The following is a 12,735-nucleotide window of genomic DNA, read 5'->3' as shown; positions in this document are numbered from 1 at the left end:
GAACTGCATCAATAAGAAGATTCTCATCTCATCTTCATCCCCAAGTGAAGTTAAGTTCCAGATTGGATCCTTATTGCATTGCGTTGCATGTGAGCTGCTGGTCCACCAAAATCCAGATTTCAATGTGCAGCTGTTCCTCTTGTAGCTGGTGTTGCGGAGGTCGCTTATGCACACACTACACCGTCCAGTCCATTTCAGGAGAAAAACGACGCCGTTTCGTAAGTGCTGTACCGAACTTCCTTTCTTACTTTATCCCATTTCTACCTTTTCCAATAAATAAAGGTCGGCGGTTGGTTGATAATGGCGTCTAAGTGTTTCCTAGTCATCGCCACCTCATTTACAGTTCATCGTCTAACTGTTTCCTAGTCATTAACCTACTTCCTAGATTCGTATATATATATATATATAGAGAGAGAGAGAGAGAGAGGGGGGGGGGGGGGTAGCCCTCATAATTCGCAATTATTGTGTTGACGTCGATTGATTTTTCCTTGCGCCTAATTCATATAATTAGACGGTTATTGAAGAATCCTTATTATCAGTCCTACATCGATTTGGGATCTGCAGATGATTTGATTTGACTATTTCGATTTGAGTTTCGATTGTGGAGATCAATCTATCCCTAAATCCCTAACACCGGCAGCTGGCACATCCGTAAGTCGGTCATTCACAAGTTAAAGCGATACCTGAACAGAACGAGACTAGGAAGCTACGGATTGTCCCTTTCTCTTGCTGGATTATGGGAAGTTTCCTTCGGTGCTGAATTCAGGGAGAATTGTAGGAATCATGGAGGCCGATTCGACATTTACTTATTCTTCTGCGACCGAGGAATCCGCCATGGACAGAGGATTCGAGAAATTCGGGTATCTCTCGTACAGCTATTTCATTTTGAGTGTCACCAATTCAATTGAAGGCAAACATTAATGTAGTTTTGGTGTATTGCATTTGCAGCTGCTCGCATTATCGGAGGAGGTGCAGGATCAGAGCTCCTTGTTGTGATGAGATATTTGATTGCAGGCATTGCCACAATGAAGCAAAGGTGAAATTTATTGGCTAATTACTGAATATAATTAGCAGCAGCTTCATGAGCATGAGGCAGATTCTGAGTCTTTTTAATTGGACATGTAAATTTGCAGAATGCTTTAGACGTCTATCCAATCCATCGCCGACACGATATCCCACGCCATGAGATAGAAAGGGTTAGCATATCTTCCTCATCGATTTTTGTTTAGAGTGAACACATTTCTTCTGTAGATATGTTTTGAATGGGTTGGGTGGTAATTTCTAATGAACTGGGTGTGTTTTGAAGGTGTTTGCACAATTTGAGATATTTTGAATCGAAGATAGGCATTGAAATGGACAGGATGTTTTCAATGAAAAATAAACATTGAATTTGATGTTATGAATATATAATTGGTTTGAAAGCGAAAGCTACTCTTTTTAAGAAAAGATGTTTTGCCTACAAATAAATACACAAACAATTTGTGTGCGTTTGAGTTTCCAACGTCACACCGGCAGTATAAATTAATTGTATATTTGTAATTTAGTATTAGTGTGTAGTTATAAAATTTTTTATTACTTTTACAGTAATAAGAAAGAAATATTTGATAAAGAAACTATATTAGATAGAGACGGTGGAAGTATAACTTTAATGCAGCTCCGAATGGCGGAACAGTGGCTTAATACACAATTTGTTTGATTCATTCTCGACTAAGATCTATGCTGATATAATAATACACTTTGCTCGGAAATATTACATAAGAATAGTGGCGTCACTTTTTTCTTACGAAAGCATTTGTCTGGGATTTCAGGTCGTCTGCTCATTGTGCAACACCGAGCAAGATGTGAGTATTTTCTATTTAAATCTGCTAAAGATTTTTGCTTCCAGACTTGTTTTGAGGTTCTCCAAATATTCATTGGTGCTACTTGGGTGTTATGTAGGTTCAACAAATTTGTATCTCATGTGGGGTTTGTCTGGGGAAGTACTTTTGCTCTAAATGCAAATTCTTTGACGACGATGTAAGCTTCCAATCTATAAGTCTCGGGTGCAGTTTAATATTCTATTTTCATTGTATTACCATAACCCTCCCGCTGTTATTGTTTCCAGGTCTCGAAAAATCAATATCACTGCGATAAATGTGGGATCTGCAGGTGAGAATCTCTCTATGATTCTATTACATACTAGCATGACTTGTTTGTGCCGTTCTTTTTGTTTGTATGTTTTTTTTTTTTTTTTTTTTTTTTCTCACGGTGTCTTTTATGGCAGAACTGGGGGCGAAGAAAATTTTTTCCACTGTGACCGGTGTGGTAAGCAGTTGTTTGAATTTTACAATAGATACGCCTGTCTCAGTGAAGGCATATATAATTTGACAATCTTGATTTCAGAATGCTGCTATTCAAATTTATTGAAGGATTCACACAAATGTGTGGAAAGAGCTATGCATCATAATTGTCCCGTTTGCTTCGAGGTAAAAATAAAAAAAGAAACATAAAGCGATTGCTAATGCACATAAAATTTCAACATGGGCTTTGTTTATCTATCTCAGTTTGGGTGTTTTTATTGCAGTATCTGTTCGATACCACAAGGAACATAACCGTGCTGCCCTGTGGCCACACCATCCATCTCGACTGTGTTAAGGAGATGGAATGCCATTCCCAGTAAGATAATCTTGATATGATCCAATTCAAAGTTATGTTTACTTATTACTATCTGCGTACAGTATCTAAATGGTTTGAGGTGGGTGTAGGTACTCCTGTCCCATTTGCTCAAAATCATACTGCGATATGAGCCACGTCTGGGCGAGGCTCGATCAGGAGGTATTGTGTAGCATAGTAAATACTAGTAGGAGTACATCCTTTTTTCAGATGACAATCTGTATCTTATTTAATTTTGGTTTTCGTTCGAATCCTAGGTGGCTTTGACACCAATGCCTCCTATGTATGAAAACAAAATGGTAAGAAGAGGATTTGAGAGAGAGAGAGAGACAGACAGAGCTTCATGTATTTATTTATAATAATGATCTATATGATTCTGATGAATATTTAGGTTTGGATTCTGTGTAATGACTGCGAGGAGACGTCGGAGGTGAGGTTCCATGTGGCGGGACTCAAGTGTGTCAAGTGCAAGTCGTACAATACTAAGCAGACTAGGGGAGGCCACACGACGTGCCCGTTTAGATAACAATAACAAAATCAAAATGGTTGTGGGAGACAGATTCTATCAGGGATGGTTGGTTAGTTGGATAACAAAATTGTTGAGGGAGAGAGGTTCTACGTTAAAGCTATACATATATATCCGTATAACTGGAAGTTTAGTTTTGTTGCATTGAGATGCTGCTAGTTGAAGAGAAGACAAGACAAGGCAATACAAGAATACATCGAATCGAATTCATGTCAGGTTTTACCATGATATGACCTGACCTCATTGCATCCATACATATTTATCAAGAAAAAGGCGAAAGAGAAGTCGTCAGCCAAGGATGAAGTAGAAGAAAAAAAACAGTTATAATATTTCACACTTAGACAGTTAACATTTTGGTTAAAAAATTTGTCCATTAACCTCATTTCTCTAAACTATTACTAGTACAATTCTTTTATTATTGACCCAGTATTTCTTATTTACTTTTCTAAATATACTTTATAATATAATTCGAAAAACAATATTAGGAGCAAAATTATTAAAAGGTTCCAAATTTGTTGTATTTGAAAATTCGAATACTCAATTTTTCTGATTGCTTGAGAAAATCAATCAAAAAATGGGTAAAAGGTTCCATAAGATACTTCTGAGAACTTTTAAAATAGAATATTTTGTGTTTATAGAATTGGTAGAAATGGAATTGAATGAAAACCACTGGGTGAAATGGACTCAAACTTGATTTAAAAAGTAAAAGTTTTATACATAAATTTTAAACTAGAGAAAGGTAACTAGTTGTTACAGTAAAAACCGAAAAAGTAATCATAAAGGTAATAAAAAAGATGAATGTAAGAGATGCTCTTATATTCTTATAAATCCGCTAAAGAAAAAACTCATGACTGTCATTTCCTGATGTGGTGAGTTCCAGGGGGTTCTGAAAGTTAAATTTTTTGCCATCCTTATATGTGTATTATATACATCTCTAAACAAGAACAGGGTTAAGTGGAGAAGATTCTAGAAAACAAATATTATATAGACAAATAATATAGCAAAAGTCAAACTACAAGCATTTAAAGGCTATTCTCCATTGAATTTGCAATGTGGCCTATTTCTATTTGAGGAAACAAATATGGTTATGTCAGCTAGTTTCCCTAAGACAAGCAACTATATCTTTGTGTGTGTGTGTGTGCGCTTATCTGATGAGATAAAAATAATCTAATGGCAATAATGGACCATCAAGGCAGTGCTTAATTGGCAAATTCAATTTCCTTGTGTTTATAATTATGTGTAAACCCCGCATTTTCATCCACATTATATCTACACTATGGCCTCCCCACCCACTCCTATTTTGATCACAACAGCAATTTAAATACCAAACATTAAAAAAGATAATAAAATTTCCATTTTCCCACCATCTTCATGAGCCTATATATACTAGCAAATATGATTGCTTTCCACAGACCTACCTAAGCACAATCATGTCTAAGAGATGTGATTTGTTGGTAATATATTTGCTACTGGTTATGATAGGTGGAGAAATCTCTGCTGCACTTTCTAACACCAGCAGGAAATATAAGGTTCATATTACTACTATCAAGGAGGAGGCAAGGAGGGAGATGGAAGCTGACCTGGTGGAGGATGTGGATGTGAAAAACCACCACAGTATCCCCAGAGAATCATGGGACAGCAGCCAAAACCATAATGGACTGGGGACGGAGGCTCAGGGCAAGGATGGAGACTCTGCCAGTAATCAAGGTTGATCAATTTCCAGCTTCTTTATGTCTGTAAAATGTTGTCGTAAGTTTGGATGAATTAATGATGTAAAGGGTTCCCTGTTGTTTTGATCAACATATACAGTTAATACCAGATTTTTTTATAACATAACTACTTAAGAAAAGGGCCAAAAAAAGGGAACAAACAAAAGAGATATATGTCGTGAGAAGATAATCGAAAGTTATAATAACATGAACAAAACCTTAAGGGAATCACTTATGAGAAGGCAGGAAATGTAACGACAATTGGGATGAGAAAGAGCGGTAGCAAACTTGCCTAACAAGCACATATATTAAATGTATTGATGGGATAATCATAAAGCTAAACAAAAAAGATTGATTGGAGCAAAAGAAGTTAGGTTAAATTGAATCGTTACCATTTGTGATGGCGAAGACGATGAATTTGTGATGTTAAGGTAAGGAGGATTAGTCCAGCAATATTTCAACTATCCAATAACTTGACTGGAAAATAAATAAACAACATCTTGACAGATCATTTATTTATTTTAAGGCATATGGATCAATTTCCCCTTGACTGAAGTTCTTGCAGCAGGTTTATTGCTGCCATGGAAATAATTTGAGTCAATGCCCCCAACCTATTAAGAAACAGATCTAGTATAACAAGATTAGTCTGAATTCATAATGTTGATTCTTAGGTAGGAATGCAGTTCGTTAAGAATGCTCCATACATCATGGTTCAAATGTCTGATAAGTTGGGAACTCATTTCATCCCAGCATTATCTATATTCTTGAAGCTGCTCAGACAGCAGCCTTTAGTTCACTCACAGCCCTTACATGGAACCTCCAAACAGCGACAGATTGGCTTTCCAGAGGCTTCCCAACCCTTATAGCCACTTTCCAAAACCATTATATTCTTCACTCCAACATCTTTTATTTCAGCAAGATAATCAGCAAATCTTCGAGCGCAAGTGGGTCCGCGGACCTGTAACGAGTGTTGTACATGTATTTGCTTGGGTTTTTGATGTGCAGTGTTTTACATTTTATCAGGCTTAAACAAAGACATTATACAATGACTAAACAAGACAAAGGCTAATTTTTTAAGCGTACGTGTTTATATATACAGAGGTTTCACATTGAGTTGAAGCTTAAGTAACAATAAGTCAGAGTAACTTGTAATCTTTACGTTTGTGTGCGCATGTGTGCGCAACAAAGAGAGCTTCTTTCACATCTGTATGTTGATGTGAAACAGTAATAAAGAGCATTAACAGAGTTAAAACTTAACAATAACAAGCAGGAATTGTGATAAAGACAATAATACTACGGTAATATCACAGTTGTCAATAGCCCTATAGCATGCTGATAGCAGTGGAGCAGAGCGGCACTCCGCCGCTACAGTCACTATGCAATTCCGCATTTACGCAATAGCAACGTAGAGGACTGTAGCGGAGTGAAGTAGCGTTTAGTTTGAAACTTGAATAATATAATATAATAATAAGGAAGAAAATTTATGCAACAGCAGCAGTGAGGATGTAAAAAATGGCGAAGAATTCTATCAAATTTTGATTATCTTTGATATCTAATTGTTTTTTTCTAAAACAAAAAAAATTATATACAACTATGAAGAACTATGATTATATATATATATATATATAATTTAACATTTATTAGTTTGAATAATATTTATGAGATTAATTTATAAAGTTTTTTTTATGCATTTTTGTTGTTGTTTTTATATATAATAATCATATATATGTTCTTAAATACTTAAATAGTTGTTATACTGCTATCCGCTATAGCATTTTAGAGCTGACAACTAGATTGACAACTATGGGTAATGTGGATTGTTTGATGATGATATAGGATGTGCGCATTTCAAGAGGATTATGGGATGAGGAAATTATAGCAAATATTTCATAGAGAACACATTAGGGTTGCTGCTATTGTTCCACCAGTCAAAGGTACCAAACTGTGGGTAACAACAGAGAGTAGCTGGAAGTTTACATTGAAAGCATGCAGAAACTACATACTCGACCAACTGCAATTCAAAACCAGCTTTCACCATAGGAATAACATCTTATTCTAGAAATTCAACAAAGATGAAACTGTTCGTATGACGCCTTGATTTACTGTCTACACAAACTTTCTGAAAGATATAACATCACACATCATCCAGATCCAATTCAACTTCCATGACAACAATAGGCCAAAATCCATGATACACGAACGAATAGGATGCAGGATTAAAACTAAGGAAACCTCAACGCTCAAACAAACAGTAATCTAAGCAATCAATGTGTAAATGCTACGAGAAATTGACGAAAGCGGGTTAGAAACGACAAACCTGGCTGAGGGCGCAGTGGAAAACGACAGTATCCTTGTCTTTTGTAGCTTCAACGAGATTAGCCAATTTATCCTGAAATGTATCGTTGGCAAAGTGAAGCGATCCCGCTATATGTCCGTCGTAGGTCCTTTCATCATCCCTGCAAACCGCCATTAGCAGTATCGATCGAATCAGTGCAATATATTCCATAAAAAAAAATTTTCTTAAAAAAAAAAAAAAAACAGAAAAACTGCAAGCACGTAACCAGACGCCCTAACTATTAGCAGCTAACCTGACATCCACGACGGCGACATTCGGACGCTTCTTCAGAGAGTCAAGCTGGGAGCCGGTGACGAACGCAACGCTCCGAGACATCTTCTCAGATCAGAGGAAAATGCGAGTTGACTCTGCTCTTTCATGGCTGCCGAGTGGGCCCAAAAATAGGCTTGTTGGTCGTTAGAAAGTTAAGGCCCATTGAGTACTCAAAAGGACAACGTATTCCAAAACCGACGTCGTGTAAGTAATAATAAAGGAAAAATAAAAATCCGACCTGCCGGATTCGAACCAGCGACCTAAGGATTCCAGCAATTCCAAACTACAGTCCTCCGCTCTACCAACTGAGCTAAGGTCGGATTTGTTTTTAGTTCGATTATAGTTTAATAATAATATTAATAAATCTATTTTATAAATAAATATAAAGAAAAGAATTTTAAATAATATGTATATTTTTTTTATATAGAAAACATTATGATCTGCGCCGAAGGGGATCGTCTGCTCCAAAATTTTCCCTATTAATCTATTTTATACAATAAAAGAATGACACGTGGCAAGTACTAATTTATTTATTTTTAAATTTGGAAATAAGTTTATATATTGCAAAAAGCTATTTGGACAAAAATCAAAAGATGCAACTCATTTTTTCTGTTCTCTTCAAAAAATTATCGTTGTCGCCCAATTCTTTTATTATCCTCGCCTGTCAATCGTCGCCCGCAACACTTTTGGGGCTTTCAAAATTTGTAACTCGCGATGTACTTGGGACTAGAATTCATTTTCCTTATTCTCTCTCAAAATCGTCACTTGAGTCATCACGTTTGTTTTTGTTGGAATCCACCTCATCCTAGTCGTTATCGCCGGCTAGTCTTCGTCCAAATCCAAGTACTATCATGTTCTTCAATTTTTTTTTATTATTATTATTTTGTTGAATCCAATCTCCTTGAAAATAATCCATGTAAGTTTGAAGATTAGAGTTTTCAATTTGGCCTAGTTAAGTTTGGAGAATTTTCAATTTCAGTTAACTTTTGTTACTTTAGATTTTAGGTTTTTGGATATAGTGTTGTTAATTTGAGGGATAGTTTTGAATTAATACCTGTATCAACCGGATTATTCGAACAATACGTCGTACATAAAAGTATGATAATGAATTAGCTTAAGCGAAATTCGAATAAAATCAATACCGATTAAAATTGAAATTAATACTAAATATAAGGCTAGATTATGTTTCGAAAATTATGATCAAAACAAAATACCCAATTGATAATTAAAATCAAGCAAACAAACCTCGAATTCAATTACTTCCGTCTGCGTGTTCTTTTTAGAATTTGGGGAGAATCAAACAAATCCATCCTTATGCCCCCACGACGACGGCAATCGACGGTAGACTGTTGAACAATTTCCAGAGACGAACATCACAGACGAACAGATCTGAGTCACCTCATTCTTTGGAGGACAACGACGGTTGTGCAGCAGCTCCTTCCATCTCCGAACAGCCTCGACTCTAGCGCAACGGCAATTTCCAAGACGGCAGCTCCGTCGGTGACCCGACTGGAAATGACTCTCTTCTGTGGCGAACTAAGTGCAAGGCTATAGATGGCTTTTTCCTCCAAGCTTGAACAACAGCAAAGGCATTTCCAAAGATAGCTCCAATGGACATCGAACTGCAATCTTTTTCCGATTCTTTCTCGAACTTTTCACTTTTTCACCGGAGAAAGGGATGACAGATTTTGGCTTAGTCTATGGTGTAAAATGGGCCGAGATAACCACGTCCGCAAGTTGGAAATCAGCTCCTCAGTCTAAGCCTCGATACGCACTGGAATCGGCACTCAAATAGGGCTTCTAAATCTCACTAGAACTCACCGAAAACCATTGGAACATAGCTCTGTTCTTTCCTCTCTATCTCGCCGGCTGATCTTCTTCTCTCCAAATCTCCTTTACGATTTCCACAAAAACTAACTCCTCACTCTCGGATTTCCTCTCTAAGACTCACTCATTCGAAACCCTTATCTCTCTATATTTAATAACTACCTCAAAACTAATCTAACTAACTAATGGGCTCAGGGGTTACAGGTTTGGGCTGGGGGTTTAGATTTAGGTTAAAGAGTTTGGGCCGAATCCGGTGGACCGGGGTAAGGAGTGGATCAATATTTTTTGTTTATCGAGGGACCCGTATAGACCTCGACAACCAAAATTCCTAACATACTCCACCTATTTTGATTGTGATTTAATCAAATCTCAAATACATATTTACTATATATACTTACCTTGCACCAATAATTTCATCATCGTCTTTTGTCCCTCATTGCATCCATGAACAAACGTTATGCAAAAAAATATATTACATATAGAATACATAAATCCTAACATGCACTTAGATTGATCACACAACCTAGCCCGTACTACACATAAGCTACTACAAAAACAAGCATACAATCAAGTTTAAACAGATTCAATACAATGAACTTACATATTCTAAGCGAGCAAGCAGATTACTACACAATCCAACAACACACATGTAAATTCACAAATGGAACGCAATCACATGCCAAATACAAAAAACGTAGAATCACAGAACATGAGCTCCACCTTATTTCATATCAACTATGAAATGTATAGGCACACAAAACAACATAGGCACATAACTCTATACCTTGAACACATAATTCTCCACCTTAAGACACTCTACTTTACAACTCAGGCATATTACCATACAACTTAGATACACTATTCAACAACTTAGACACACTACTTTATGACTCAGACAAACTACTTTACAAACTTAAACACACTACTCTACAACTTAGACTACTTTACAACTTAAGTATAAGACCCTACAATTCACACATACAACAACCTTACAACCTAAGTACAGAGTCTTACAGCCTAAGTATAAAGTCCTAAAGCCTAAGCGCAAAACCTTACAACCTAAGCATAAAGTCCTACAACCTAAGCACAAAGTCTTACAAACTTAGACACACTATTCTATAGTTTAGACACACGAATTTACAGGTTAAGTACACGGCTATACAATCCAAACATACACTCTTATAACCTAAGTACGGAGTCCTACAATCTAAACATAAAGTCCTACAGCATAAGCGTAAAGTTCTACAACCTAAGCATAAAGTCCTACAACCTAAGTATTAAGTTCTATAGCCTACGCATAAAATCCTATAGTCTAAACAAAAAGTTACAGCCTAAGCACAAATATTACAAACACGAAGAACACAAGCAATCAATTAAGGATGAGACACATGCTTTAATCAAATAAAAGCAACTAGTTCAAAAAAATATGCAATCCAAGTAATATGATCGCCAAATATGAATGCTAGTTTCTATCACATATAGAACACTTGAGGATCACATCAAAAAAATCCACATAGTAGGATCACATAAGGAAATCAATCCACATAATGTTAAGTAAATACTCAAATTTCATCGCAAAGATCTCAAAGAATACACGCAACTTATCACACAACAAACAACATCATGCATAAAAAAAAAAATTATAAATTTTACAATTAGTTCTAATTTAGCATCTCATGCTTTTTTTCAACCAATTTTCCTATAGAAAAATACAATTTGATGTTTACACTTTGGCATTTTATTATTTTCATAACAAACCTATGGAGAAAAAAACTAAATCAATCACATTACATTACATACAAACCAATAATTTAATATATGCATTCTCAATTATTTCATCAAGGAATCACATAATGCAACAAAATCAATTTTAATTCTTGATTATCCTTTAATTTATAATTTTTTTTAGGCATTTTCTAAATAATATTTAACATACATTTTCTATCTCACATAAGTATCAATATATATCTAATAATTGGCTATAGCAACTCATATTCTCAAGACTACATATACAGCCCAAGAAACTACACAATTAAAAATAACCAAGGAATCAAAAAACAATTTCCAAAAAATTTCACCAATAAGAGAAAAGAAATACAAGAAATTACGACAAAATTCCATGATTATTCAACTAATCATCAAGAAATGCATAGTCAATCAAACACCAAGAAATTTCAGCATATTATTAACTACAATTTTACCAAGAACCATAATATACCAAAAATAAATAAATAGATGAGGGTTAAGCCTTTTACCACGGATCAAGTCCTACTAAACTCAAACCATTTTTTTTTTTTCATTTTCGAAATCGATTTTCGGGCTCTGGTATCACTTTTGTAAATTTATACGCTGATTGATGGGATTATTCAAAAAATACCTCATACACAAGAATATGATAACGAGAATTAGCAGAAGAAAAATTCAAAGAAAACAAATATCAATTAAAAGTAAAATTAACACTAAATATAAGGCTAAATTATGTTTATTAAATTAGGATCAAAACACAAAAAAAAAAACAAAAAAAACAAAACACCCAATTGATAATTGAAATAAAGCAAACATGCCTCGAATTAAATTACTTCCCTCTGCGCGTTCTTTCTAAAATTGGGGGAGAATAAAATGAATCCATCTGTATGCACCAACGACGACGTAAATCGACGGCAGATGGCTGAGCAATTTCCAGAGATGAACAGATCTGAGTCACCTCCTTCTCCGTCCGACGACAACGGCTATGCAGCAGCTCCTTCCATCTCTGAACAACCTCGACTCCAGTGTGGCAGCAATGTCCAAAATGGTAGCTTCGCCGGCGACCCTGACCGGCAATGGATCTCTTCTCCAGTGAACTAACTGCAAGGCTGTAGACAACTTCTTCCTCCAAGCTTGAACAACAACAACGTACTCCCGAAGACAGCTTTGATGAACATCAAACTGCAATCTTTTTTCAATTTTTTCTCGAACTTTTCACCGTAGATAGGGACGACAGATTTTGGCTCAATCTATAGTGCGAAATGGTTTAAGGCAATCATGTCACAAGACTCTAATACTACTGTTCTGAATTTACATCCCGGGATTAATTGAACTTTATTCGAATAAATGTCTCATATATAAATATACGACAATGCATTAGCAGATGTGAAATTCGAATAAAATCAAAATAATATTAAATATCAAAATTGAAAAAGGAATTAAAACAATTAAAGCAAATGCATGATTCTGAAAATCAAAGCAACCACAAACAAGCATGACCTAAAATTAAATTAAAATGGGATGAAGGCATAGACAATCAATTAAAGAAACTCCATTTACGTCCTTATCCTTTGCACAACAGATTGAAAATCTGTATTGTTGCTAAGGATGGTTGTTTCTTCTCAAATCAAGCCAATATATCGATTGGTTGAATTCCTTCGACGACA

At 35.7% G+C, this 12,735-nt stretch overlaps 2 protein-coding genes and 1 non-coding gene across 5 annotated transcripts; 1 reads left to right on the top strand and 2 right to left on the bottom strand.

The window, feature by feature from the left end:
• Positions 1-412: 412 nt before the first annotated feature.
• On the top strand, positions 413-3,596 carry LOC127266310 (E3 ubiquitin-protein ligase RZFP34-like). The gene is made up of 12 exons (XM_051296515.1): positions 413-860; positions 949-1,036; positions 1,134-1,196; positions 1,809-1,841; positions 1,939-2,016; positions 2,105-2,148; positions 2,264-2,304; positions 2,383-2,465; positions 2,564-2,655; positions 2,745-2,814; positions 2,910-2,951; positions 3,044-3,596. Exons 1-12 carry the CDS (start codon positions 784-786, stop codon positions 3,176-3,178), a joined length of 846 nt encoding a protein of 281 aa, XP_051152472.1. The 5' UTR covers positions 413-783; the 3' UTR covers positions 3,179-3,596.
• Positions 3,597-4,878: 1,282 nt separating this feature from the next.
• LOC127266311 (dual specificity phosphatase Cdc25-like) lies at positions 4,879-7,626 on the bottom strand. Of its 3 annotated transcripts, none has more exons than XM_051296517.1 (5): positions 7,476-7,626; positions 7,205-7,343; positions 5,592-5,845; positions 5,280-5,514; positions 4,879-4,962 (listed from the first exon to the last, which is right to left on the bottom strand). In XM_051296517.1, the coding sequence occupies exons 1-3, from the start codon at positions 7,556-7,558 to the stop codon at positions 5,681-5,683; spliced, it is 387 nt and encodes a 128-aa protein (XP_051152474.1). In that variant the 5' UTR covers positions 7,559-7,626; the 3' UTR covers positions 4,879-4,962; positions 5,280-5,514; positions 5,592-5,680. The 3 variants fall into 3 exon arrangements, with proteins under 3 accessions (XP_051152474.1, XP_051152476.1, XP_051152473.1); XM_051296519.1 differs by having other exon boundaries at positions 4,880-4,962; positions 5,280-5,498; XM_051296516.1 differs by having other exon boundaries at positions 4,882-4,962; positions 5,280-5,845.
• A 101-nt stretch (positions 7,627-7,727) lies between these two features.
• On the bottom strand, positions 7,728-7,815 carry TRNAY-GUA (transfer RNA tyrosine (anticodon GUA)). The gene is given in 2 exon segments: positions 7,728-7,763; positions 7,779-7,815. It is a non-coding gene; the product is annotated as a tRNA-Tyr (tRNA).
• Between the last annotated feature and the right edge of the window lie 4,920 nt (positions 7,816-12,735).

Source organism: Andrographis paniculata, unplaced genomic scaffold, assembly GCF_009805555.1.
Source record: "Andrographis paniculata isolate CXL003 unplaced genomic scaffold, ASM980555v1 Contig75END, whole genome shotgun sequence".
Lineage (NCBI taxonomy): Eukaryota > Viridiplantae > Streptophyta > Magnoliopsida > Lamiales > Acanthaceae > Andrographis > Andrographis paniculata.
This window is presented reverse-complemented; position numbering and strand designations above follow the sequence as displayed.

Bases quoted from the DNA above. Each gene is read 5' to 3' on its own strand.
- LOC127266311 (XM_051296517.1), bottom strand. From the start codon at position 7,558: ATGTCTCGGAGCGTTGCGTTCGTCACCGGCTCCCAGCTTGACTCTCTG. The intron at 7,344-7,475 runs GTTAGCTGCTAA...GGCGGTTTGCAG, and splicing joins GTCGCCGTCGTGGATGTCAG to GGATGATGAAAGGACCTACG. The intron at 5,846-7,204 runs GTTTGTCGTTTC...CACTCGTTACAG, and splicing joins TCCACTGCGCCCTCAGCCAG to GTCCGCGGACCCACTTGCGC.
- LOC127266310 (XM_051296515.1), top strand. From the start codon at position 784: ATGGAGGCCGATTCGACATTTACTTATTCTTCTGCGACCGAGGAATCC. The intron at 2,305-2,382 runs GTAAGCAGTTGT...TCTTGATTTCAG, and splicing joins TTTCCACTGTGACCGGTGTG to AATGCTGCTATTCAAATTTA. The intron at 2,656-2,744 runs GTAAGATAATCT...AGGTGGGTGTAG, and splicing joins GAGATGGAATGCCATTCCCA to GTACTCCTGTCCCATTTGCT.